The sequence below is a fragment of the Labrus bergylta genome, chromosome 8 (assembly GCF_963930695.1).
Source record: "Labrus bergylta chromosome 8, fLabBer1.1, whole genome shotgun sequence".
NCBI classification, from domain to species: domain Eukaryota; kingdom Metazoa; phylum Chordata; class Actinopteri; order Labriformes; family Labridae; genus Labrus; species Labrus bergylta.
Genome location: NC_089202.1, coordinates 25,847,982 through 25,875,064, shown reverse-complemented (window position 1 = coordinate 25,875,064; position 27,083 = coordinate 25,847,982). Strand labels below are relative to the sequence as shown.

The following is a 27,083-nucleotide window of genomic DNA, read 5'->3' as shown; positions in this document are numbered from 1 at the left end:
CAACAAATTACGAAGGAATAGATTTGCATTACAAACGACAAGACGAAACACAAACTTCTTTGTTATTCTCTGCTCTGCTCTAGTTAAACTTTTACAGCCCTTTGTGTTTTGAAAATGAGTCCACTTCCATAGCAACCTGCAGTGTGTATGTAATTACACTGAGAGGTTTGTGGCTGGCCGAATGTTCGAATGGCAGCCACTTTGAAAATACTCTAAGGGCATTTTAATGTAAGGAACAATGTGTGGTGTAACCTTAACAGGTAGGATCAGCTCTTCTAAGACATTTCTATTTGATATTTTAACTCAAGAATCTTTGGTAACTTAAGTTTGTGTTTGTGTTAAGAGTGTACTCGTCTAACTGCTGACAACTTTGTGAGTACAAGTTCTCCTTTACTACTTTTCAATCTGTAATAGCAGTTTGGTGTAAATTGTCTGTTATGCTGTTCCAGTGATGTTACCTGGAGTTATAAGTAGCATTGCTTTTCTCAATGCAGGAGACTCGTCTGGCCTCTGACGATGTATTGACTCACTACTTCAATGATTTCTTAAGTCTGCCGGTAAAGTTGATAAATTGTATAGATGTAACACTCCTTTGACAAAACTCGTGCACCCTTTGCTTACCCTTACATCTTTCTCTTTAAGTCTTTCCCAAAGGCTTTGCTGTACAACAGGGAGACAGGGCTGTTTGAGGTGGTGAGTGGTGCTGCTGAGTTTGCGTCCAGCAGAATCAGATCAGACCTACATAGCATCAGATCACGACTCCTCACTGGTGACCCATTAGCACTGGCCAGATCCCCTCCAGTAGACAACCACTACACTGTCAGTGTGAGTAAGCAATACGTCCTTTACAGGGGAAAAACATGTTATTTATCACTCATTAAGGGGATAAGCAGAACAATATACTTTAGTTTAACACGTATCTATCTTTGTGACATCTGCAGTGCCTTGACAAAGAGCAGGGCATCCAGTGGATACTGACAGAAAGACTGCCCTTCTTCCTTAAAAGTGACTGCTATAGTGAATACAGGTACTGCAAGTGCTCTTTGAATCTCCTATACATACTGAACAGGAACGCCTTCTATAATCTCTAGATATTTGTATCTTTTTGTGTTCCTCACATCAAATTATTTCTAACATAATATAATTCTTTCTTAGTTCTTCATTGTCTAATAGCACATACGTTTTATTTTTGCATTTGATTACTTTACTTTCAAAACTTGAAAAATGTCTACTTTGAAACTTAGATCTATTTTTATTGAGATAGAATAACATACCAAAAAAAACAAGACATTATGAAATCGCTTGAATATGATGTTGTATCTACTGCCATGCAAAGCTCACATCATTGATCTGTAGCCTGTACATGTAGAATCATTCATATCAGTCCTTTAAATAACATTATAAAGTAATAGATGGACAAAGAAAGAAAACAAGAAATTATAATGGGACTAAATTTGTAGAGACGAACACAAGTGGGTCTGAAAATCCCATTTCTTTCATATTTTTCAAATTGATCTTTTATGACTATCTTTGCTATTTAAAGAATGCTTGTGGCCCTGAATGCATCGCTCTGTGGTTTTGTAGCTGGTTCAAATGCTTGTGTTACCCTTCATCTGATCTTTACACGACCACATTCCTGTTACTTGCTATCCCATGCTAACTTTCAAACTACACAAAGAAGCAGTGACACAGAATCAACAATGTGTTATTACTTTGTATCGCACAATGAATGAATGTTTTCTAGAGTAACACCTGGTTGTCAGACAGGAGAGGTCACCAGAATGTTCTACTTTTTTCACAGGTTTACCAAGCTCTTGTGTCAGTGGGACTCAAACCTCCATATTCAGAGGAGGAATGTAACCTCTGATCAAACTTTTGTGTCAAAACCACAAAAATACTTTCAATCCCAACTCAACTTTGAAAATAACAAATCACTGAAAGCCCCAACATGGTCACATTCTCAAGAGCACGTTTCAGTAAAAGAAGGTAAAAACTTGTGCTTGTGTTTTTGATGAAATCAATTTATGAAAATCTGATACTTATGTTATCTCTTTCTTTTCTTGTTCAGAATATGTGAGGATGAACAGTATTACATGTCTACCTTCTGAACAGAAGAAACTTTTCAACACTAAATGCAGTCAGTCATCCAGATGTTTCTCCAGCTGCTCCGAGCCAGAGGACCTACGTGCTGTTTCTTCTTTGTCCTCCTTCTTTAACTTTACATTTAAGAGAAGCGATGATCTCTGCAGCTCACAGACAGACATTAGCCAAAACATCACAGCACCATCAGCTGGAAACTTAGTGGAGCAACAACTCAAAGTACCCAAAAGTCACAATTCTGATTCTTTTGAGCCACAAATGGAGCACGTGGCTGCAGAAGTGGTTCAACAGGTGCTAAGCAATGCACTGAATGTGATGAGTGGTCAGAGCCAGACAATTGATTTTGATCGTCTCTGCGAGGCGGGAGACCAGACAAACAGTACCAGCACACACCGGTCCTGTGAAAGGAAAGTTAGCCGGCCTTTGCTTAGCAGGGGAATACAAAGATTGGAAGAGAAGAAAGAGAAAGTCCAAGAGGGCAAGAGGGAGAGTGGAGGGGAAGAAAAGACAGTTTGGCCTAAGAAGAATTGTGAGGTGGGAAGTTGGGGCACCTACCAGGAAAATGTTCGTGATATTTGTTGCCATGGTGCCTGTTGCCATAGCGCCAGACCAGGCTTTGATGAGTTCAGAGAGTTTTTGCAAGGAACGCCTGGAGAGAAGCTGCTTAATCTCTGGATGGACATAGAAAGACTGAAAGCAACACAGAACACAGAGCGAAAGAAAAGGTACACATTACATCCGAGGAGAAGTCTTGATCAAATTTTAACTTTTCATTTCAGTGAGAAGTACTAAAGGCTGACATGTTCTGTTTAAAAAGTAATGGTGATATATATAGAGCTTGAAACACTTCAAAAGGCTCCTGAACTTTTGAAAGAAAAGGAAAAGAACGACTACCTTTTATTTTGGCGTTGTCTTAATAAATCTGATCGAGGATCTGATAACGTGTTATGTGGTATTTTGGTACCAGGTATGTGGTCTTGATGAGGAGCTGCTACCTGCTGAGCAGCAGCCAGAGCAGTCTAAATGTGGAGCTGCTTTCCAGACTGGGGCTGTCTACCTCCCCCTGCTGGACAGAGGAAAAACTGTGCTCGATCCAGCCTTTCCTTACAGAGTCCCTGCTCTCCTACTGGTGAGAGTCACAGTTCATAGTGTTCAAGTTATCTTAACCATTAATACTGGGTTTCTGTGTGCAGTATCAATTTAGATGTTCATTTATTTACAATCATTTTGATATTGCAACTTTCATTCCTACATGGATGGCAGATGTGCCATACAGGCTAACAAACTGCCCGACAGCTTATACAGTGTTTACTCACTCACATTCATACAGCGATTTAGGGTTCAATATCATAACCATGTAGACTGGGGAAACACCCTTGTTTATTCTCTCTCCCCTTCATCCACAGGGTTCCTAGGTTTTGGACTTCCCGGTGTGTCCATAATAACTCCCCTCCTCTAGGGCAGTGGGCAGACTTGTGTGTAACTCCTATGCCGGACACACATCCTCTCCTCTGCCCTGGCTCCACCCTACCCCAGCACCACCATGCTGTCCACACACAGGTAGGACCACCAAGATATGACACACCTTAGTGCTGAAAAGAGATCCCCCAAAGCAACAACACAGAGACCAGTAGCAATGAAGCGCTAACTGTATCGTTTTCACTCATTTGACTGTCAGTCATGGTAGGTGGGATCAGTACCTGGCAGTTTATTAAAAAGTAATCTAAATGAATGTAGGTGCCTGATATGAGGATGTGCAGAATCTCGATTTTTAATTTATCACTATTTAATAAACATACATTGCATACAGTACATACATTATTTTTGACATGTTGTTCTCTCCTGTGTATGTTATAAGTTGTTTTCCAGCAGAAGTCAGTTACTGAGCAGCAGAAGAATGGAAGAGATGTTACAGGCGCTTTATGTTGAATCATGGGCTGGTTTATACTTCACAAACTTCTGTGAGCAGTCTGGAAACCAGGTACAACAGCAGCTGCTGGAATAATCACACCTTTAATTTATAGTTAATCATGATTGCACATTTGAATGTTACTGTTCTATGATATGATGCAATACTATGCTATGTGCACACTTTTTAGACATCTGATATGACACCTGCTCATTTGAAACGTTTTTCTTTTTTTCATTTCAGTTGTGGGAGAATGCAGTTAACTTTTGGACTGACCTGCAACACTACCGTGTGTTGTTCTGTCAAAATGGACTCGACCCCTACAGAGTACAGAGAGAGGCACAGGTAATTACCAAGTACAAAGAACAGTATGGGTTTAATGTAAACTCTATATGTATAACAGTGATGGAGACCAAGACAAGACAAGTTTATTTATACAGCATATTTCAACAAGGCGTTTCAAAGTGCTTCACACAAGACATCCAAAGCATCATGGCAGAGGAAAAAAGAAACATCAAAATAGATCATTTAAAAATCACTTACACAATCACAGATTCAAACTGAAAATATGTTGAAATAAAATTAAAATCATTAAAATGAAATGTATTTAAATAATTAAAATTAAAAAGTATAATATAAAATAAAAAAAATAGTTATATAATAAGAGTGAAGTTACAGTGCAGAGTTTAAAATGTAATTAAAATTGATATAAGCTAGTGTCAGCTATTTGACCGTCACCAACCCTGCATTAAGAAGCATTAGCAATTTAATAACATCAGAAAACTCTAATTAAAAGTGTAAAGGCATAGTGTATCTGTTTTTTTGCTATTTGCTTTCACAGAATACTTCTCCACTCTATTATTAATTAATAAACTTTTGCCACAAAAGTAGGAACACACTGGTCTAAACATTAAATCGTTTTTCTCTTTCTCTCTCAGGTGCCTGAACATAAATTATATTTCAGAGACCAAAAGTTTAGAGCCAAACTTCCTTTGAAGGATAAAAGATATATCTGTGAAAATATGAGCTTATAAAGCTAAATGGATGTTAAAATAATAATTAAAAAAACCTCTGCAGTAAAGTCCAGAGAGATATGATGGCCAGGATACATCATGTTTCACAAAAAATGTCAAACAAAATACATTTAAAAAAAGCAATTGACATAAATAGGTGCAGTAAGCAGTTATTTTGCTAATTTGACCTGCTGCTCCTGGTCTTTTTCATCCCTCTTGACTCTTTACTAAATGTAGAGATGAAAACATTCAGTCTAACTGAGTCTCTACAGCTCGACCAACAGCTGAAAGATCTGCTCCAGAAAATACTCAGAGTAAAACGTATTTTCCTTGACTTAACCTTTAGTTCACCAAAGGAATGACATCGATGATATTTCCGTTGTGCTGTTGCCAAGAGGGTTAAATAACTGACTTTAATGTGGTGTGATGGCAGCAGTGATGAGAGATAGTGAATATTGTGTATGAGAGCTTTGAACAATGGTGATGATGGAAGTGATGGTGGTTTCGAGAAAATAATGTTTCTTGAGTGATGACATTTTTATGACCTCTCCTCTCCTCTCTTTCCTCTCCTCTCCTCTCCTCTCCTCTCCTCTCCTCTCCTCTCCTCTCTGACCTCCTCTCCTCTCCTCTCCTCTCCTCTCCTCTCCTCTCCTCTCAGCTGCTTTACTCCACCTATCTGTCCAGCTCTGCCAGGAGGAGCGTAGGTGTCAATGAGGAGATCAGAAGGGAGGTGTACAGTCATATGAGCCCTGCTTATGAGGAGCTATTTGACAGGGTTGAGGAACACACACTGAACATCCTGCTTGAGCCATGGACACTGTTGGTCCGTAGAAACACCAAGTCCTTCCAAAAGGTAACTGCAACACAAACTTAATCAACTTGCTGGCTTAAAGGTTTTTGTATTAGATGGCTTCTCTCTTTTTGCAAACAGTCCCTGTTATAAGCGAATTGCTTGGTTCGTTTAAGTCTTAAGTTTAGCTTGCAGTGTTTTCAAGAAATGGTTCTCCTGTCAAATTCTAATTTGTCTCTGCATTGTCTTGGGTCAGAAACAACCATGAAGTGTAAAGTTGATCAGATGAACGGCTCTTGAGATATTCCCAGGGCAGTCATACACACAGACAGTGAGACAGGATAGATGAAACTGCTACAGCACCACCAAATCAAATGAGATTGCATGTTTTTTTGCATTTTATGAATGCTAAATCGGCTCTTGTATTGCTTTTAAAGTCTTCTGACTACTCAAAGCGCAGTTCTCTGCACACCCGTTCACACACTGAAGGTAGAGGCTGCTATGTAAAGTGTCCATCAGTATTATCTAATCCCATTCATACACATCCACACGCCGCAGACGAAGCTACAGGAGCAACTTGAGGTTAAGTGTCTTGCCCAAGGACACATCAGACACATGGCTGAAGGAGCTGGGGATCGAACCCCCGACCTTCAGGTTGAGAGACGACTGACTCTACCACTGAGACACAGCTACCAAAAGCATTTCAAAATCTTTTAAGAGAAGCTTTATAAAAACACGTTAAAACATGTTATGGAATAATATGTAAAATCCAAAAAGCTACCCATGTCAGACTTTGTTGTAGGTGCAGCAAGACAAATCAGCTGACTAATTTAGACACATTTCATTCTAAGGTCAAATTAATGTAATCACAAAAGGGTGTGGCCTTTATGGATAAATGTATCTAGACAAAAGTCATGAGTCTGGTTCTGCTTAAGGTTTTTCTGCCTGTTCAAAGGAGGTGTTAGCTTGCTTCTGTCTGCTTGCCAGCTTGTTCATGGTGGATTAATGTTGGGTCTTTGTAGATAATCTAACAATAAGTGCGGTCTCGACCTGTTCTTTTTGTAAAGTGTCTTGAGATACCGCCTTGTGTTGAATTGATGCTGTTCAAATAAAAATGAAGATTGATTGAAACGCAGCTCTCCTCTGGGCCCCCAGCAATGCACCGCCATGTGCCAAGTGTATCAAATGAACTGTTCTTGAGATAAGAGAATGTGAGGCACTTACCTACAAAGTCTTTCCACGATAGTTTGATATATATTCTTATTTTGAAAAGTTAATGCCTTGCTGAAGTGATGTGCAGCAGATGTGATTCCACAAAAAGCAATAAAACAACCAAATATTATTTATATAAGTGCATAACATCATACCACAAAGTCATCGAGCTCAAGATGCCACTATAAGTTTATTTTTTTTTTGTCTGACCAACAGTCTAAATCAGAAAAATAATAAATCCATACAGATCAAGACCAAGAAAAGCAGAGAACATGTGACCATACCTTTCTGGGTTTTCTGTTTTTAAGCAGACTTAATATATTAGCTGAAGATCTAAATATTTGCAGATGAAGTTTTGAGTTGATTGATTAAAAAAAGAAGAATTGTTTCAGCTATGTGCTGTGTTTTCAGGTATGCTTGCAGGAGGAGGTGCGCTATGTTGACAGTCAGGAGTACAGAGAACTCCAGAGTCTTTACAAGGAATCAAAGTGTCGTTTAAATCAAGTATGCAAGCATATATTCACTCCATGCATTCACAAAATGTCGCCCTTTCCGTCGTTATCATCTTTCATGTGCTGCTGCATCTCTGCATCTCCAGGTGGAGCAGAGTGAGTCCACGCTGTCTGCCTCTCCTATTACTCCCTCTACTTCCCTCTCAAAGGGCTCCTGGGCAAGAGTGTCTCAGAGTTACCAAGGTTACCGTCTTGGTTCCTTGCTTCGTCACCGCCATGAGATTGGGCACTTCATGTCCTTCCTACAGAGTCATAATGCCAGGTAGACTTACACCAGTTTCCATAACAAACTCACTTCCCACTTTCCTTTGGTATCCATATACAGATGTTGTACAACGCTTTGTTGTCCTTGCTGCAAATATGAGACTCATGAGACTCAAATGTAGCCAGCATGGGAAGGCATATAAATCACAGTTTGCCACATGTAAACAATGCAATAAAGTCTTTTCCTTGTTTTAAACATCTGTGTTTCTGAACAGCATACATCTGACATGCTGGCTGGATCTGGAGCAGTACAAGAGGACTCCTCAGAAGGACACAGCTGTCAGACAGGAGAGGTCCTTCCATATTGCAACCAAATACCTCAACGGGAAGTACTTCTTCGGCCCTGACAGCCCCGCCACAACACAACAACAGAATGATGTACGTCAGTCAATCACGATATTCCAAAAACAATATGTCCACTCTTATTGGCAAATCTATCCTTTTTGCCATCATCAAAACTCCATTGAAATTGAATTATTATTAACTTCCCGAGGGAGCTGTGGAGAAGTGGGGGGCAGAAACATGGTATCCATGACATCAAAGCCCAAGAGTGGAGCTCACACTGAAGCTTGACATCCAGATTTAATAAACAGAGGCTGCTGTGCTCTCACACAGTTTCCAATCCCCCTCCTTTGGCATTCTGGAGACTTCATGCTGACAGCCCTGACAGCAAGATGTCAGAGGGAAACGGAGGATAAGAGGACATGGTTAGAATTAAAACAAGAAGAAGAGAAGCGTGTGGTTTGCATCCAGAAAGACAAGAAAGATCCGCTCCAGTAACAATGGCAGTAGGATGAAGTCTCTCCTGACATTTACTGTCTGAGATAAGGTTTCTGGATTCTAGGATTACTGCAGGGTGCACGGAGCTAGAATGCCTAGATAGGGCACAGAGCAGTAAGATTTTCTCTTCCTTGAAACCAGTGATGGTAACTATGTAGTAACTGTAAGAGAAACGAGGGTTATACATTTTACATTTGTGACAGTACAGCAGCGTCCAGCCTTTTTTTGTGTGTGTGGTGACTTCTCAGTTCTGTCAGATAAACAAAAAACACCTCCACTGAGATTTGTTGGTTACCTAACAGGTCAGTTTGGAAATTGTGTTTGTGCTATCACTTGTGGCAGAAGCTGGAAACTCAAACTTTACTTTCAAGTTTTTCCATTTCAAATTTTTAACTCTATGGAAACAGTTGAATCTGATCGAGTCAACACAAGCTTTTTCAAAGTTGACTCAACTACTTTCAGCTAATGCCAACTGTGAACTGTTTCCTTTGTGGCGTCAACCATTTAATCTTTTCATATTTAATTACATTTTTTTGACACACACTATTACCTTGACTATCTAATTTAACCATTTACTCATTACTTTAAGCTTATTATTTGTGTATTGCTTTCAGTCGTCTTTTTAATCATTCAGCCAGGTCTCTAATCAAGTCATAAAATCTAAGCTTATTTTTATTGCACTTCTGAGCAAACCTGCTCGCTAGTTTTTCACTCTTCTGGAAATGTAATTGTGTCTTTCTCTCTTTTTCTTTGTACAGTAAGGTGAGTTGTTTATCACTTTTTCCATGAATACAGATGAACCTGCACCCCTGGGTTGCAGTCCCTCACGTTGGGGAGCTCTGTCATCTTTAATCTTTAGACATACATTGTACTTGTTGACATGACTTCAACTCTTCTGTATGACTTTATGCATTAGTCAACCTCATCTCGTTACTATCATCGAAAACATGATTCATCCTAGGCTGCATGTTCTAGTGCCTCTTACTCTATGGAGTCGTGCCTGGCTGCTGCTCCTGCCTCTCTGCCGTGCTTCTTGTCTGCGTGAGCAGCTTACAGAGACTGACAGCTTTACTGTTTTGGCCCTTCACTCTTTCAATCACTCAGTCATCCAGTCCACAGATTGGCCTCCTTTCATCTGCTGACTCCAAATCCAGTGTCACAACTGGTTCTCATTTCTGAAGCCTGTGTGTGAGTGTATATGTGAATGCATGACTTTGTGCGTGCAGAATGAGATGAGAGAAAATATAAAAGAGATATAAATATAGAGACATGGCCAGATCGATGTATGAAGACAGAAAGCAGACAGAGGAGTGAGCAGAACAGAGGGATTCTGGGAATGATGAAGAGCATTGCAGGAGTCAGGAAGGAGAGGAGTGTTCAAGCAGGGGCTTTTTTTTTTTTAAACTCATATGTTCCTCATTTTTATAGAAATCTACTGTGCAGGAATACTCTTTAGCATAGAGATCAAACTAATGAACACACATGCAGTCATCTTCCTCTGCTGTGTCTCTGACTTCGTCTTTTTCTATGTGTAGATTTTGTGTTTGGCAGGTGGACTGGAGCGTCTGAAGCTAGAGTGTCTCTCAAGGCCAGATGTTGTGGAGATTCAAGACATCGTCAGGAGCCACATTGAGAAAAAATGGCTGCCTCTGTTTTTGTCCACAGCAGAGTTCACAGAGCGACAGAAACACCAGCCACAGGTGGAAATCTTAATTCACAATACTACACTGCCATGATTTAAAAAAAAATCCCAACAGAATGTAGATGAAGTGCATTCAAAGATTGTATGACATTTTTGGGAATACACTTTGTTGCTGATAGAGAGGAGACAAGTCCTACACCCACATGTAATGGTTCAACTTAAGGCCACAGCCAGCAGCTTAGCTTTGAAGCATAAAGACTGGAAACAGAGAAACAGCTCAAAACATCATAAACTCTGTCTACCAGATTCTCTAAAGCTTAAGTAACACCATAGAGTTTGTTCTTGGAATAGATTACTTGTACTACTTGTGAAAAAAATTGAGCTTTTATTTTTACACAACCAAAAATGAAAGCAGATTTTCCAGGGGTTAAGTGTTTTCTTTAAACTTATTCTGAGAAGCATTAACATTTTGGTTAGCACAATGAACTGCAGTTTGGATTTTTCAGCAAGAATAAATCCATATATAAAATCTGACTGATATACACTGTCCATAATATTATCAGTTATGATAACTGTAACTGGATACGTATCTTCTGATATAGGCTTAGTCACCATTTAATGTTTTACAAAGCTATTAAAAAAACAATGCTCAGTATGATTTATGAACTGTGTTAGGTAGTTAGTTATCAAAAATGAATTGCACACAATACATAAATGACATACTGTAGAATTTGATCTTTGAGCTGTAAAATGAGAGTTGACAGAGCGCAGAGGTCGTTGGCACATTAGTGGCTCTGCTATGTGAGAAACCACTAAACGTTGTCACTGCTCTCTCAGGTTGCCTCGTCAGGTAAAACCTAAACCTCATATTCTGCTGCTCTGCCTCATTATGTGATCAAGTTTACTATGTTTGGTCACATGGATCTTCTCATTAACTAATGAGAGGTAGATGTAGTTTAGCACTACACGCTGCAGGAGGAGATCATGCGTTGGTGGAAAAGACGGTTAGTGGAGGACTGGAGAGAGAGATGCCATTAGATCGCCTAAGTTCTCTCTTAGATTGGAGAAATAAGAAGAGAGGAAATTAAGACTGAGAGAAGGTGAAAGGTAAGAGAGCAGAGGGAGCTTCAGTTACAGCCAGTGACAGAGTGCAGAGCAGTGAGGTTTTAGAGGTGCTCAGTTTCTCTGTTAGTCCTAATTTACTCAGTGTCTGACTTTTGACCTGTGTGTGTGTGTGTGTGTGTGTGTGTGTCTGCGTTGTAGCCCCAAGCAGCAGAAAGACCCTCTCTAAACCCCTACCGAAGGCGCAGAACGAGGAGAGAAGCCTGGAAGGTAAGGGGAAATCCTCTGGGGAAGCTGGATATTTGGATATTTGAAATGGAGAGAAATAAGGCATTTCCTGGCCTGAAAGCTTGTGTGATTTAGTTCATGACTTGGCTCCGAGCACTGGCTTTGTCAAACACCATTTTGGCCGTGTCGTTAGTTTTCCCAAATTGGATCCAGGATAAATAAGATTAAAGCATCAGCATTACTAACCTTCCTTTAATAATGTTGGGAGGGTTTTCCATGCAGCTCTGTTCTCTCCTTCCTCTCAGCTCAGCTCACAGCTAGACTCTGATAGAAAACATGAACATTTTACATTTTAAGCAGAATGATTACTGGAAGGAGTTTTCATGTGATTATCATCTTTGTGATCGTGACCTCATCCTTGGCTATGAGCAGTAAAGTAGAATCCTTCTCGGAGTCTTTAGTGGGCTATGCTCACAGGTCAACGATCAAGTGTTCAGGAACACACTGTACTGTAACTTCTACTGCTTTACAAATGAGTGATGTTTGGTTTTACAAGTAATTATATGTATATTTAATATCCACAAGAGAATAAACATAATGGCAAAAAGTCACCTTAAACAAGCTGACAGTCCTCCACCTTGTGTCCCTGCAGGCTGAGGGGTTGTGGATGAGTTCCTCAAAAGAGATTCTGCTGTTTCGACGGATCCTACTTAACCCCATCACTTGTATGCAGTTTCAGCACTTTGTCTTTCTGAAGGGAGACTTCCTAGAAAATGACTTGCTGTTCTGGCTGGAGGTGCAGAGGTACAAGGTAAAAGAAATAGAAATATCTAGAAGGGCTCAAAGGACATACCTGCAACATTATCTGGTTTGAAATCCTTGTTTTCTGCACTATGTACTATAAGATGACATAAAAAACAATCTAAGATAGATGGTCATTAAAATATATTAAGTGTTTCTACAGATTATGCTTCAGTTTGAAAAAATTATGAATGTGCACAGTTTGTGTTCACATTCATCTACAGTAAAGTAAATGATATAAGTCACATTATTGTTTCCTTTAGGATTCTTTCCTTTCTTCCCAACATAATCGTTCTTAGCTTTTGTCATTAATGAAACAGCAGGGAAGGGGAAGTGGGGAGAGGAGGGATTTCAGGTGAAAAAAAAAGAAGTTTTGTCCACACATTCCTGCAGCAGTATTAAGTCCAACTCTACGTATCACTTTCCCTGTGTCCTGTCTCTCTCTTCATCCAGGACCTCTGTCATTCCCACAGTGAGGAGGCCACCATCCAGCAGAAGATCTCCACCATAATCAGCTGTTTTATTAACTCGTCCATGCCCCCCGCCCTGCAGATAGACATCCCCCCTGAACAGGCCCAGCACATTCTGGACAAACGGCACGAGTTGGGCCCTTACATCTTCAGAGAGGCACAGGTAGTGTGTGTGTGTGTGTGTGTGTGTGTGTGTGTGTCAAAGGGGATGGATGGTGTTGTATTTTTTTTGTACATGTAGAGACTTCTTTTACTTTTCTCCTGCAGATGTCAGTGTTTAGTGAACTGCTGAAGTATTGGCCTGAGTTTAAAGAGCTGAGCAGCACCGTCCAAGAGGAGCAACTCCTTCCTCTACTGCAGGAGAAACGAGTCACACACAGAGCCAGAGTGCGGAGACTGAAGAGGAAGGAGGAGGAGGAGGAAGAGGCAGAGAGGAGGAACGCTCAGGTATAGGATGATGAGAACGTTATCATACAAAGTAATCTGCAAATTCAACAGTGTTGAAAATGAGAACATGTTTGGAAAATCTAATTTTCATTAGGAAAAGCTGGAGAGGCCAGAGTCGAGTTTTGGAGAGGGGAGTGAAACAGATGATGAAGATGAAGTAACCGCAGAACAGGAGCAAAGAAGTGAAAAAACTCCCACACAGTGTGTAAGGAACAGTTTGATAAACATAAATGTTGAGCTTATGTTTTTATAAAGTGTATAACATCAAGACAGACAAGTACTGCTGTTGCATTTAGAGCAAGAGAACTACAGGAAACAGAATGTATCAATTCACGTTTGTCATATAAAAGACTTTTGTCTTATTTGAAGAGTACAACACCTGAGTAGGCACAAGACAATCACTGATCATGTTGATCCACACAGAGGGATAGATCTTTTTTTTTCAAGATAGTTTTTTTAATGGTAGAAATATATAATAACTTTCCAATTATACAACATATAGTGTCACAAAAATCACTTCAGACATGAAAGTTTCAACAATGTAACAGATCTCCTGTTACTCTTGAATAGTGAAGTGTCACAAAAAAGGGTAATTCCACAGCTCTTAAAAATGTTTCTAAGAATAGAGATTAATTTACAGTCCAGAAATACATTTTGTTGTACAGTAGTAAAATAAACTGTGTGGCTCACGAGCCAAGAACAGTTGAAGATGTAGCGTAAAGTTCAGAGTAACATTTGGGAGGAATCGGTCAAATTAATGTAACTTATTTTTTCATGTTTGATTTGTTCAAAGTTGAGGCTTTATATTGTCGCTATAGCAGCAACACCATGACTACTGTTCACAAAGTCTGTTTGGCACAGGACTGAACCTAAGAGTTACGTTTATTTTCATTCATGGGAAGAAGAAGAAAAATACAAAATAAAACTCGATCAGAGCATGCAGTCCAAACAGGGCCTCAGCAGGTCTAACCACAGCATATAAAGGAGATACTCAATCCTCTAATTTAACCGTTTTTCTAATCACATTAGATTTGACTACATTTCTGGAAATTTCCCTCTAGTTGTCGTGGTCCTACTCCAAGTACATGGCAGCCCTGCATAGAGAGGAGGTGCTGCTGAGGAGACCGCGTGAGCTGGAAGCCTCGTTCTCCACAGTCTCAGGTACAATCAATCATAACAAATGTTATCTCAAGACACTTTACTGAAAGAGCAGGTTTGGACCACTACTCTTTGTTGTATTAATACAGAGACCCAAAATGAATCCACCATGAGCTAGCACTTACACACACCTCCCTTTGTCTCCCAGGGCTGAGTAAAACTATCCAGCAATGACCGCTCTCTGCTACTAGACAGATTAAATGCAGGAAACCATAACAGTGAAATGACATTTAGCCGTTCCCACGGTAAAATCCAAACCACATTTCCAAGGCTCTGATAGTACCTGGCAGTTAAAGGCAACGTTAGTCCCACCCCCCATCTCCACATGTCAGAACTGTCTCATTATGTAGAAGTCCAGCCAAAATAGCCACTTCAGCCTGTCCATTAGGTGTCAATGCTCTGTGCATGAGTTAGTGTGAGCCTGTACTGTATGGACATGGAAATGAGGCGCGATGCTAACGCAGGAGTAACTTAAAGCCCGTAGTGAATGAGGATTAACAGATTTTAAGTTTGTAAAGATTTATTTTAGGGCGTTTTGTGCCTTTATTGAAGAGACAGGACAGTGGATAGAGTCAGAGAATCAGGTAGCGAGAGATTGGGGGATGACATGTGGGAAAGAAGTCAGAGGTTGGATTTGAACCTGGGCCGCCTGCTTAGAAGACTACAGCCTCCATACCTGGGGCGCGCGCACACTAACCACTGCGGCACCAGCGTCCCACTTAATGTAAACAGCAAATAACGTTGAAACACAGATGAAGAAGTTCCCCGATATTTGCATGGTGGAGACGAGCTCAACATAAAGGCCTGGAGGTAGATGTAGGACACGATGAGGAATAAATAACCTTTGTGTTTGTCTGTTAAAAACAGTTATCAATTTGTTTAAAGACCACATAAGCAGCTACTTAAAAATGATTTTGTGCATATCTCTCCAGACTCCTCCTCTCACTGCAGCATCGGGTCAGCAGGCCGGAAACAAAGCCGCAAGCAGCCCTCGTGTCGCTCCAGCGGGACGCAGAGTAAACAGTGTAACAGTGAGTGAATATAACTGAAAGATGATTTAAGTTGCTTTGCCGCTCACACATTACTGACTCTTATGTGTTACCACAGGGAGTGTCAGCGCCTGCAACAGGAAGTGAGAAAAGAGCAGCTACTGTTGCTGGACAACAATGAAGTATGACTTTAAGAATATGTAAAATGTAAGACAAACATCTGCTTCTGTGTGAATCTCATTAGACTTCACTTTAATCATGTAATGTGTTTCCATTTTAATACTCACCACACACAACGCTGCATAGTTTTAAAATGTTTTTATTAAAATGTTTCTTCATTTATATATTATCCATTAACATACATTCAATTGATTAGACTTAAATCTTACATAGAGCTCAATACTACAACAATATTAAAGGCAAACAACATGGTTTCATCATCACAAGGGGTTGGCTCACAAAGCACAGTGTGATTGTTAAACTAGTATGTTACATCATCTGTAAAAACATTTTGGTTGACAGCTCGTATCTCTGGTGTCCATCAACTTGTATATAATATTGCACTTCACATTGGCACAAGACACAGTCACTAATAGGAGAATGTAAACACTTAGAGCCTATCCTGCAGATTGAACTATAACAGGCTAATTTGCTTGAAATGTAACAGATCTTAGAGACTCTTTAGCTGAGCACTGAGTGTGTCTGTAAGCAACACTAAAGAGGTTTCACACTGACTGAACTTTGATTTAAAGGTACACTTTAGTGTTAACTACAATCCCTGAACTAAATGCGTGTCTATCATTAAAACGGATGATAATCCCCAAATTTTCTGTCATTATGAATTTGTTGTAACCTTAAAAAAATATAAATTTCACAAACAATTTCTAAGAGTTCTCTACATGGACTTACTCTCATAATATAAATCTTATTTTCTTGAACAGATATTTTTGCATAAGTAGGTATTCTTCTTTCAGAGCAACAATAAGGTGTATCTGGAGATTTTTTTTAAGGCTTTTTGTTAAACAGAACAAAATCTTTGTGTGTGTGTTTTTTTTGCGTTTGTGTTAGTGGAATCCCATACGTAAGGCTTTATTCTTAACCATGGTGAATTTGCTGACAAACACCTTGGAGAAGGCAGGATCCACCAGGTAGTGGTAAGACTTGGTGACAGAAGGCGGGGGGTTGGCGAGTGTCACAGGGGGCTGCAGCTGGAGAGAGGACGTAGAGGGGGAAAGAAACTGGGAGGAGCGCATCACGTAATCCACCAGCCGACGATACTGCTGCTCTGACAGACGTTCACGAGCACCATCGCCCTGAGGGAGGACACACAGTTGTTTACAAAAAAAAGAAGCCGATCCTACTGAAGTTATTTCTGCTGTGAGCAATGTCCAACCATGTGTCATCAAGAAGCTTTGTTAGTTATCATGCCAACCAAACACTACAGCAGCTGGATTCAACCACATCCTGAGAAAAGGAGACTAGTCTGTGTTACTGCACTTATATTGCACAAGTCTTTTAAAAGATATGCCACATTAACACACTCGTGGTGCTACACAAAGTGCCAATCTTCCCATCGGGATTTAACGTATTACATTTAGACACATTCACACCTCAGGAACTATTTTGGGTTCAGTGTCTTGCCCATGGAAACTTCCACATGCAGAGGGTAGTTAGGAGCCGACCTTCTGATTAGAAGACGATACCCTATTCCACTGAATCACAGCATCCCTGTCTTATGACTGTTTTTCTTTATATTGTCAAAATATAAAAAATGCAAAATAAACAGAGAGCCACAGTAATTAGTGTAGAAATTCCACACTGTCTAATTCCACTTTGATGAGCTTTCACAACCATTGTAATGATTTGTACCAGTGTCTCACCTCTGTATCGCTGACCACTGTCTGCTGCTGTAAGGTGAGGGTGAGCTGGCCCTGCTGTCCTGGGTCCTGCTGACACTCCACCTGCAGAGGAAGCAAGATTTCCACTTGTTCTTTACCGTCTGCTCTGCCACACAGGCTCCACAGAACGGTTCATTTGAATTACAGGACAGAGCAGTTAACGATTGTGAGGTTTTGGTGATAAAGAGCAGTTGTTCTTTAATGCTGACTCCTGACTGTTACCTCTGTGATGGGGAAGGCCTGCTGCTGCGTATCCTCACTGAGGCTCACCACAAACAGCACCTCAGAGGTAAGGAGCAGGCAGCCTCCATGTTGCTGACCTGACCCACTTACAATGGTCACCTCCAAGGCCATGTGGAGCTCCGGGCGTCCAAGAGACTGAAGCATCTTCCTGCAGTCAAAAAGCAGAGCCAACAGGGACAGTTACCCTTTAGAACTGAGGATGACAAACACACTACATTGGTAATACTGCAGGACTGAAAAATTCATTCAATTTAATCAAAAGAATAAGCCTTTATTTTATGCTCAACAATCACATGTACAATTCTTCCTGCATCAAAGGATTATGTGTTAACACTGACACACATTACAACCGGCCCTTCTAACTTCTGATATACACGTTCTTATAAACACAAGACCACACAGAGCGCACTTCTAACCTCAATACACACAAATAAGCGGCCATACGTATCTACATGCATTCTCTAGGTGGTTCCTATTACACACATGTTCAGTAAGGGAATGCGTGTGCAGGGACTAAGGTCTACATTCATGTTTCTCTGACTGTGTTTACTTTGGAAGGCAGGTGTTCACATTGCAGAGCAGATGTTGAAACAGCCTAAGCAGGGACTAATTGGTTCTGTTCAGTGTTACTCTGCTCACACAGTCTGACCCCTCAAGCTACCTGCAGTAGTAAAAATAATTGATGGATGCCTGATGGAAACCAGTTTGACTGCAAAGCAGCAGGAATAGAACCACAGGGGAGCATTATCTCAGCGTTCACATTTTCAAATCTCCTTTTCATCTTCCTCTTAACATGAGAAAAACATACTTCCAACCCTTTCAGAATATAAAACTAAAGAAATCACCTCGTGAAATGATGACTCAGCAATTTTCCTTCACCAATTCAACAGTTGACGCTGACTGCTGAAGGAAGTGAATCTTTGATAGCTATGGTTACCAAACAAATTTTAGAAATGTCATTCTAAAATGCCCAAAATGCTCTCTACTGTATAACTCTCAGTAACCTTCAGGAGACACAGGCCTTTAACAATACATATGCTAATATTTAGAGATTCACTGAGTGAGTGCAGTATTAAAGATATGCTTCTGCCGGTCACAAAATGGACCAGTTTAAACTGATTCTTACTCTAACTCTCACTGTTTCAGCAAACAAAGGAAAGTGGTCCTCCTAGCTCTGATGACATTGGGAAACACCTCTGGATAGACTCATTCAGAGTACTTGTAAAAACTTCTAACATGGATAGAGGAGAGTGAGGGAGGGCAGGCTGGCTACCATGTGTGTAGTCAAGGTCAAACATATTTTTCCAGACTTTTTCCTCTTGATCCCCTCTCCCACCATTTTTGAACAAGTCCACAAAAACGCTGCGTGTTGAAGGGGAGAAATTAGTAAAGCATATTCTAGAGAGAGTGAGTAAGGGAAGCAAAGGTGAGAATACATGTTCCATCATCTTCTAAAGACTAGCTAGACGACAGTAAGGAGACTGTAGGGGGAGTGGATGGCTCGAAGGGTCTTACCACACATATTTAAGGTGGCTGTTTGGGGCATGAGCAGACTTCTCCTCTGTGGGCAGGAACTGTTGTTTAGGAAGCTGCCACAGTCCTGCGCCATGAAGGATCCCTGAAGAGAAGAAAAAATACAAACACTGTAATTATCAGGAGGGAAGTGTCTTCTTTGTAGTGTGGATTATATATTATGCATTTGTATAGTAAATATTTACATTGATAAGGCAGACAGGTGGCAGTCTTATTCACTTCTACTGCGTCTCATGACAAGCTGTTAAGATATTTCATGAAAAAGACTGTTTCTATTTGTGTGTGAGTGTGCATTTTAACTAATAGTCATGATTAGTATGGCTCTGTGTGTATATGTCAGTTCAGAGTTCATAACCCATGTGTGTTTGGTCAGTTTTCCTTTGTTCTACTCGAGCTGTCAGCAGAGCAGCAGCAGGTGAAGAAATCAAGAAGGTAAAGCAGAGCCATAAAGAAAAGAGTGAGATCCGTTAATGATGTCACTGCAGCATCAACTCAGAGGGCTTGTTTTTGACTTTGTGTAGTTATCTGAGACGGGATGGACTGTGTTAGAATTCTAACAGATAATTGCGGCTGATCTGAATGCCATTTATGGAGATTTACTTATTCAACAACACACTTTCCTGTCAGTCAGATACGTAACTCTTTTCCTTAATATAATCAAAATGGATAAATTATAATAAAAACAATTAGAACATGAGCTGAACATGTCTATTAATGCTGTCTAAATGGTCATTTTAATACTGGTGTTAATGGGACATCGGGAGCTTTTGCTGCCAGCCTCAAGTGGACACTCAAGGAACTGCAGTTTTTTAAACGTCCACATTGGCTTAATTTTTCAACACTGAAGCATACAGCTTGATTGATATGTATGCTGGTTGGTGTGGCATTCAATGCCCCTGTGTGCAGTCAGGAGCGTCAGTGTGTATGTGTGAGTGTTATTGTTGAGCTGAGCTCAGAGGAACAGGGGGATCAGAGGAAGACCCCAGGGAGCCTTTGATTTTACAAAGTGCTGTTGACCTCTTGATAGTTGGATGTAGACAGGACTTGTTTTAGTGCCAACACAACATCCTCTGAGCCAATCAACAACCCCATTACGCTAAAAAAAAAAGTACAAGTAACTTCAAAGATGATGATTAAAAATATGGATGATTATATTATATATCTTCTGTCACCAGAAACCAAAGTATTTTTCATGGAAAGTTTATTCAGTAAACAAATGCTTAAAAGGAAGTTGTTGCAGGAAAATACTCTTTAACAAACTCATCTAGTTGCTGTTTTCTTGACATACTTTGATGAGCCCTATTTTCCCTAAAGGATTAAGGTTGCAGCCCTGACACGACTGGCAGCCAAAGTGATCAAATGAAGCAATTCCAAAGTATTTTGTAACTATAAGTAGCTATGGCCAAACATTTAGTTTCTGCATCTGTGATGAGTAAGGGCATGGGTCTGTGTTAGTGTTTGTGGCAGGGTTTCTTTCCACAGGTCTCTCCGGTCTCACACCACGAAAGATCTGTCCAAATAAACAACTAGGTTCTGTCTGGGTCCAAGAGTCGATGTAGATGTAGTATTTATATCCATTCATTTCAAACTGTATTGTGTCATTTGTCCCTCTTTGCCCAACATGGCAACATAATAAAACTTTAGTTACCAAAGTCTTCTCAACTGGTAGCTCAAAAGGTAAGTCGTGTTTCTGTTGTTCACATGAGAATTATGCTCTAATAACTTAATGTCGCTGCATGTTCTGTAATGTAAGAGAAAAACATGACAAAACAAGAAAAAAGCTAGCCATCATTTTAAATCCTCAGCTCAACACAGTCTCATCTTCTGTCGTACAATCTAAAAGGACATGATGACTCTTCCTACATGCTGTTATCTGTGATCAGCCAAAACTCACCATATCCAGTCTGGGACACCAGTTCAGCTGCTCCTCCGATGGGCTTGGTAAAAACCCCCACAATACCTTTCCCAACTCCCGAGATGACCCCTTTGGCCTGACTACCAGCTGAGCTCTGCAGCTCCCAGTTCCTTTGGAAGTTCTGCATGGGCTGATCCACGATGCCTGCTATTGCTCCTGAAAGAACAAAAAAAAAAAGTTGTCTCTTTGAGTTCGTATTTTCATTATTTCCTAATAATTATTACAAAAAACCAAGAGAATGATGGAACGTTTGAGAAAACACATGACCAGACAAGCGAAGGAGCAACAATAAATACAAATCCACACAGATGAATATATTTAAGACCCAATTATGCTCTGAAGAATAACAAATAGATTGTTTTTGATTTTACATTATGACTGCAAGCTGATAAGAGAAAGATCTTTTCTATCTTGCTTAGCTTAAAGCAAATGTATGATGTCTACTATTTGTTTCCTTTGTGACATCAAGCATCTTATTTTGTATCACATACTGTTGAATTATTTAACTTCATTCTGATATTTGGAATATTGATGACATTACGATATGCTGCGGTATTCCTGATTAGAAATGTTGCAAAATCCTTCAGTATAAACATACTGATTAAATAAGATTGGGACTCTGTGTGTGTGTGTGTGTGTGTGTGTGTGTGTGTGTGTGTGTGTGTGTGTGTGTGTGTGTGTGTCAACATACCTAACAGGCTAATGCCAAGTCTCGACAGCCCCTGCCTCAGTCCGTCCCCGAGGCTCTCTGGTAGCTGGCGTCTCCACTCCTCCTGCCTCGTGTAATGCTCCTCATCTAGAGAAAGGCGGTCCATGTTCCTTGCCAGGCTTGTTGCCAGATTGGTGATTGAAGTCAGTGTTCCTAGACAAAAATGTGACACAATCAAATCAATGCACAGAGTTTGCATTCATTATTAATATTTCCAGAAAGCGGAGAAGGGGTTAATGAAGTGTGTGCAATTGTTTTTGTCAGTAAAAAAAAAAAAAAGGGTGCAAAAACGTTTGTGTGCTGTAAAATGTACAAAAATATGACATAATGTTCATCTGTGTTACCTTTAGAGATATGTTTGACGAAGGAGGTGGTTCCTCTTGACACCCCGCTGACGAAGGCTCCAGGCCCTCGGGTGAGACCCTCATAAGGCAGCCGGAAGAAGTCTGACACGCCGTTACCGATGCTCCGCACCAAGCTGGCAGGACTGCCCAGGATCTCCAAAGATCCCACCACCCAACCTGTGAAAGTTAATTGATATTATATACTGAAATATGTTATGAACATTACACTCCCAGAATGCAGGCCTGCTCCTGGTACCTACAGTCTCTAAGTGTACTATGGGAGGTAAAGCCTTCAGTTATCAGGGTCCACGAGGCAGACACACTCTGTACTTTTAAGAATCGACCTGTTTGATAGATCTTATAGTTAGGGCTGGCGCAGGAATAGACCAGCTCCTAGTTGCTGCTATAGGCTTAGACGGCTTGAACAAATCGGTCATGTAAGGAACAGATGTTTTTCTTTTTAAAACTTACATCAGACTGCTTTTAATCTCCATTTCCTCTAAGATGGAAGCCAATATTTAAATAAATACATTTACAGTTTTTAAAAAAATTGAGAATTGTGTTAACTACACTCAAGGAGGAATAAACTGAATAAGAGAACTTTTTAGACTCCTTACATTTTTGATTCAACAATAATACAAATAAAACTCCAGCTCTAAGAAGGAACACAGACGCCCCTGAAGTGCGATCAGCTTCACTACTCCCTACGTGCCAGAAGCACTTTAGAGTGGGAGACTCTCCCAATCCAAACATTTCACAGAATCCCTTGTAAAAAGATTCCTAATTCAATGTTTATATTTACCATTGTGTTGCTTCTACTGGGATCTTCTCAAGCCAATCTTACACATGAACTCTTTTTTTAAAACTCTGACAATATGAACACTGACATACACACGAAACCGTTCATTTAGCAGATGTGCGCGTGTGTGTGTGTGTGTGTGTGTGTGTGTGCAATGGATGCACTGCAGAGAAAAAATCTCCATGGTGCATACACGCTTTAATCTTTCACTGAGACTCTGCACAGGTTTTTAGGGGCCTTTCATTTATTTTACACCATGACGGTATATTTCACATCTATCCATGGATCACATGTAGCCTGTACTGTGTGTGTGTGTGTGTGTGTGTGTGTGTGTGTGTGTGTGTGTGTGTGTGTGTGTGTGTGTGTGTGTGTGTGTGTGTGTGTGTGTGTGTGTGTGTGTGTGGGGGATCTGAATGGATTACGGCTCAGCTGTGATCTGTTTCATCACCAGCACTGACTCTTTACTTTGAGGCATGGCAGGAAAAAGTCTGCTTCTAGTCTAGCTGAACGGATGTGGACATTTGTACCCCACTCGGATAGTGCATGGAAAGTTTGAAGGAGTGCAGTGCATGTGAGAAAGAGGTTACAGTTTGACCGACTCAAACACAAACACACTAATGTACACAGAAATACACACTTTCTAAATGAAGTCATATGTTTGTCACAGTAAGACGTATAAGCTTCTACAACCTCACCTCTCTCAATCAACCACAGAGTCACATTCACGAGGCACAGCTCATTGATATTTATGCACTGACAATTGCATTACAAAAATAAAATGGGCATTTCTCACGACCCAAGACCTTGCTTTGCTCGTATTCTGTCAATTTGTACTTGAATAATGGACTCTAGTGGTACGAAAGCAAATCAAGTGGAGCCTAGTGGTCCTTTCTGCTTCATATAATCCCCCAGTTGTGGTTTGGGTAAAGAGTAAAGTCCTAACAGGAGCTGATGTTTACAGGGCTGAGTCATGCTTTTAAACACATATGTACACATACACCCGAGCTTAAGCACAAAGACTGCACGCCTTTGGATATCTATATGTCCATAAGTCTTTTCATGTGTTTGTGCATGGATTTGCGTTTGTGTGATTGTAGAACCGTACATCCTGTTACTAATCAGTCCCAGAATACATTGCTTCCTGGTGCCCCTTACTTCATGATGACTCAGTAAAAGGAGAATGCAGCGAGGGGACGCGAGGTATGAGGAGAAATGAGGACTCCTCAAGAGATGCTCGAAAGAAAGTGTCACGCTAGAACACTCTTAAGGTGGAAATGATTGTGTTCAATCTGAACATTTGTCAGGCTTTGATCAGACAGAAGGACAACTTTTGAGAGAAGTACAGAGCTCTTATTGGCCTGATAAGATTTGAGACTTAGACCTGCAAGCCTCCCACAGATTCACCAAAATGCATGACTCAACAGTCACACCTCAGTAATAGACATAAATAATCCAAATCTTCTTCAGCCTTCATGGATTAAGATGACATTTTCTGTTACTTGATAGTTTCACTACATTTTCTACCAGAAAGGTACAGAAAGAAAAAAAAGAAATGTAACTCTTAACTCATGCCTAAATAGAATAAATGATGGAATATATTCTGTTATCTTGCTCAGACTGAGTGCATTTGATTCATAGGTAGGAATATGAGTCTGATGACACTGCTGTCTGGTTTAAGTGATGTGGTAGAAGGTAGAAAGGTTGTGCATATTGCCATCACCACTACTTACCAGCTCTGAATAGCGCTCCAGCTGCATAGTGCATAGCCAAGGCGTGGACTAGTTGCCTGGCCGTGGTGCAAATCAGCCCCCTCTCAAACAGGGAGAAGGAGAGAGGAGTGTGGTCTGAGGCGATGTACAGCTTCAGTGAAGCATGGATGCTGACCAACAGGTTGACAGGCTGGATGGTCAGCCTCTGCAGCCTTACAGTGTGGACCAATGCATGCACCGACTGAAGCACCTGAAAGAAATAAGTAATAAGTAATGCTTTAAAGTTTCATGAAAACACAATCTTGTGATTTACAGCACAAATATTAGTTGGATGTATTTCAACTAGACTTTAAAGGTATAATTTTATTTAAGCTCCAGTAGATGTCGGACTTTAGCTTCTCTCTCAGACCAAAACAAAGCTCTCTCAGTGCAGCGCCTCCAGAGTGCAGCCGTTTGTAGGACTAATCTCCATTCTCATATGAAGCCCCAAGTTGATTCAGTTATTTGTTTGAGGTATTTTAGACCAAACAAAGTCTTTTCTTCGGTTTGGAAAGTCTGTTGCAATTGTAGTCTAGTGAAGACACGCTGCCATTATGCTTCTCTGAACAGCTTCCTGTGAGCTGAGCAGATTGGCTGTCTCTCTTCCCCCAGTGTGGTGTAGAGCTAACCCTCCAAAAGGGAAGGATTAGTGTGAAAAAAACACGAGTATTAAAAATGTCTGAGCCTCTGAGAGACAAATAAACAAGATGAAGAAAGTGTGTCCAGTCAGTCTGAATACAGAGCTAAGAACAACAAATCCAGAGGAAGTTTGACTTCACTCTCTTTTTAGAAAGTCGTTACTCAATAATATATTTAGGTGAGATATATTAGTATTTGCTACATTCATTTTTTGAATGTTGCACATTACACCCTTCAAAACTGCATACTTACAGCGGAGTCAATAAGGAATAACAATAATAATTGGAAACAATTTTCTGCTAATGTGTCACATTATAATCAACTCTGTCAGAAGTAATGTTTGAGCAATGGTTAGGTCTGCCTATTGTTTAAGCTTCATAAATACTGCCCTCAAACTAGCAGAGCTCATTCAGCTGCATCCTGATATACCATTGAGGTTGGATGCTCCTTCTTGTATGTCTTACCAAAGCGGAATGTTTTAGTGTGGTGATATAAAAAACATGTAGTGACTAAACTTGAAAACATTTGGCTCCTTCGGTACCTTAGGAAAACTGTAATGCTAAGAGAAATGCACCTGTTCAGGGATGATGGGGGCTGATCCAGGATCTTCACTCCTTTGGGTCTTTACTGTGGCTGATCTCATGGCGCTGTCAGGGATGTAGGTGTGGAACAGGGTTTTAATGTAGTACACAAAAGTGTCTTCAAGGTAGACTCTGGCGGGTTGAAGCTGGAGGGTGACCTGGGGAGGAAGCACACAAAGCTGCTGTAACATCTGCAAACTAATGATCGTTGAAGGAAAAAATGTACTGATTATTTCTTCTTGATTTCTGTATGATGGACTTTGACATTAGAAATGATTTTCTGTTTTTTGTTCCAAACCTTGAGGATAGGAAAATTGAAAATTAAAAAACAGAGCAGTGAATCAAACCTCCTCCAAGGTGCATCTGTCTGCTGAAAGAGATATCCTCAGCTTGAAGAAACATGAGCGTTTAAACTCCTCCAGGGCTTCAGGAGACCCGGTCGGGTTGGCATCGCTGCTCCATGGACCTCCAGACTCAGCGCCCCCTCTCTGATCCTGGCACAGCAGCACGGGGAAGTGAAAACTTGCTCGGTTATATAGCTGGTTGTCCACCTGCAGACTGGAACAGTAGACTTCGATCAAAGAGCCGTCAGGCATCAGGGTGGAGATGGGTACTGTGCCGGTTCCAGAGTCAACTCCCAGCTCTAAGGGCAGGCAGGGGGGTGCTGGAGCCATGCTGAGGAGCAGCTTGGTCAGTGTTAGCCTCAGCAGCTCCACTGAACTGGAGGAACTGGTGATGTCATCACTAAGCACCACACTGGCTTCCTTCAGGAGGACTCTAAAGGACAGGTTTGTTGACCTGAAACAAAACAGTCATTAGTAGAATAGATGTTATCTGGATTATATCTGAACTACTTATGTAAATAATGATTCAGACCATTTGTACTGTACTGAAGAGAGACTCAACTCATTCTTGTGCTGCTATGTTTCACAATTTTTCCTAATTAAGGATCATATTAAAGATAATTTAATGATGTCATTTACTGACATCTATGTAACATGCATTATATGAGTTTCCTGTTTTTCTGAAATGAGAAAACAGTAATTTGTTGATGTCATGGAATTAAAGCGTAACACCATTATTCTTCAACTGTATTCATTTCCTTCATGACAAAACACGAAGGGTTTATTGCCCTCCTGTGGTGAAAATGATCTCTGTTCCTTTATGTTTGAAATCTTGTACCGACTGCTGCATGAAAACATTTCTGTTAGCAGTAATCAAGCAATTTGTAGCAAACAACACAATGGCACAAAGGCCTTGAGCGTGGAAGATCATCAATGACAGATGGTGTATTTTT

General features: G+C 40.5%; 2 protein-coding genes across 2 annotated transcripts in view; one reads left to right on the top strand and one right to left on the bottom strand.

Annotated features, from left to right (window-relative positions):
- The first annotated feature begins 171 nt into the window (after positions 1-171).
- On the top strand, positions 172-15,692 carry LOC109987437 (regulator of G protein signaling 22). The gene is made up of 24 exons (XM_029278182.2): positions 172-260; positions 344-372; positions 495-557; positions 643-825; positions 942-1,027; positions 1,802-1,986; positions 2,069-2,825; positions 3,068-3,229; positions 3,507-3,660; positions 3,959-4,081; positions 4,253-4,354; positions 5,681-5,875; positions 7,436-7,528; positions 7,623-7,798; positions 8,016-8,178; positions 10,116-10,280; positions 11,486-11,554; positions 12,165-12,323; positions 12,767-12,946; positions 13,051-13,230; positions 13,325-13,435; positions 14,292-14,391; positions 15,321-15,419; positions 15,496-15,692. Exons 1-24 carry the CDS (start codon positions 239-241, stop codon positions 15,522-15,524), a joined length of 3,585 nt encoding a protein of 1,194 aa, XP_029134015.2. The 5' UTR covers positions 172-238; the 3' UTR covers positions 15,525-15,692.
- The window catches only part of LOC109987406 (intermembrane lipid transfer protein VPS13B), a 278,167-nt gene continuing 266,764 nt past the window's right edge, over positions 15,681-27,083 (bottom strand). The window contains exons 59-68 of the mRNA XM_065957731.1: positions 26,134-26,584; positions 25,780-25,944; positions 24,549-24,777; positions 22,020-22,196; positions 21,658-21,828; positions 20,946-21,122; positions 19,034-19,136; positions 17,498-17,666; positions 17,258-17,338; positions 15,681-16,690 (exon numbers count right to left, since the gene is read on the bottom strand). Of these exons, the coding sequence (XP_065813803.1) occupies positions 16,442-16,690; positions 17,258-17,338; positions 17,498-17,666; positions 19,034-19,136; positions 20,946-21,122; positions 21,658-21,828; positions 22,020-22,196; positions 24,549-24,777; positions 25,780-25,944; positions 26,134-26,584 (1,972 nt within the window). The 3' untranslated portion in view covers positions 15,681-16,441. The remainder of the gene's footprint in view (positions 16,691-17,257; positions 17,339-17,497; positions 17,667-19,033; positions 19,137-20,945; positions 21,123-21,657; positions 21,829-22,019; positions 22,197-24,548; positions 24,778-25,779; positions 25,945-26,133; positions 26,585-27,083) is intronic.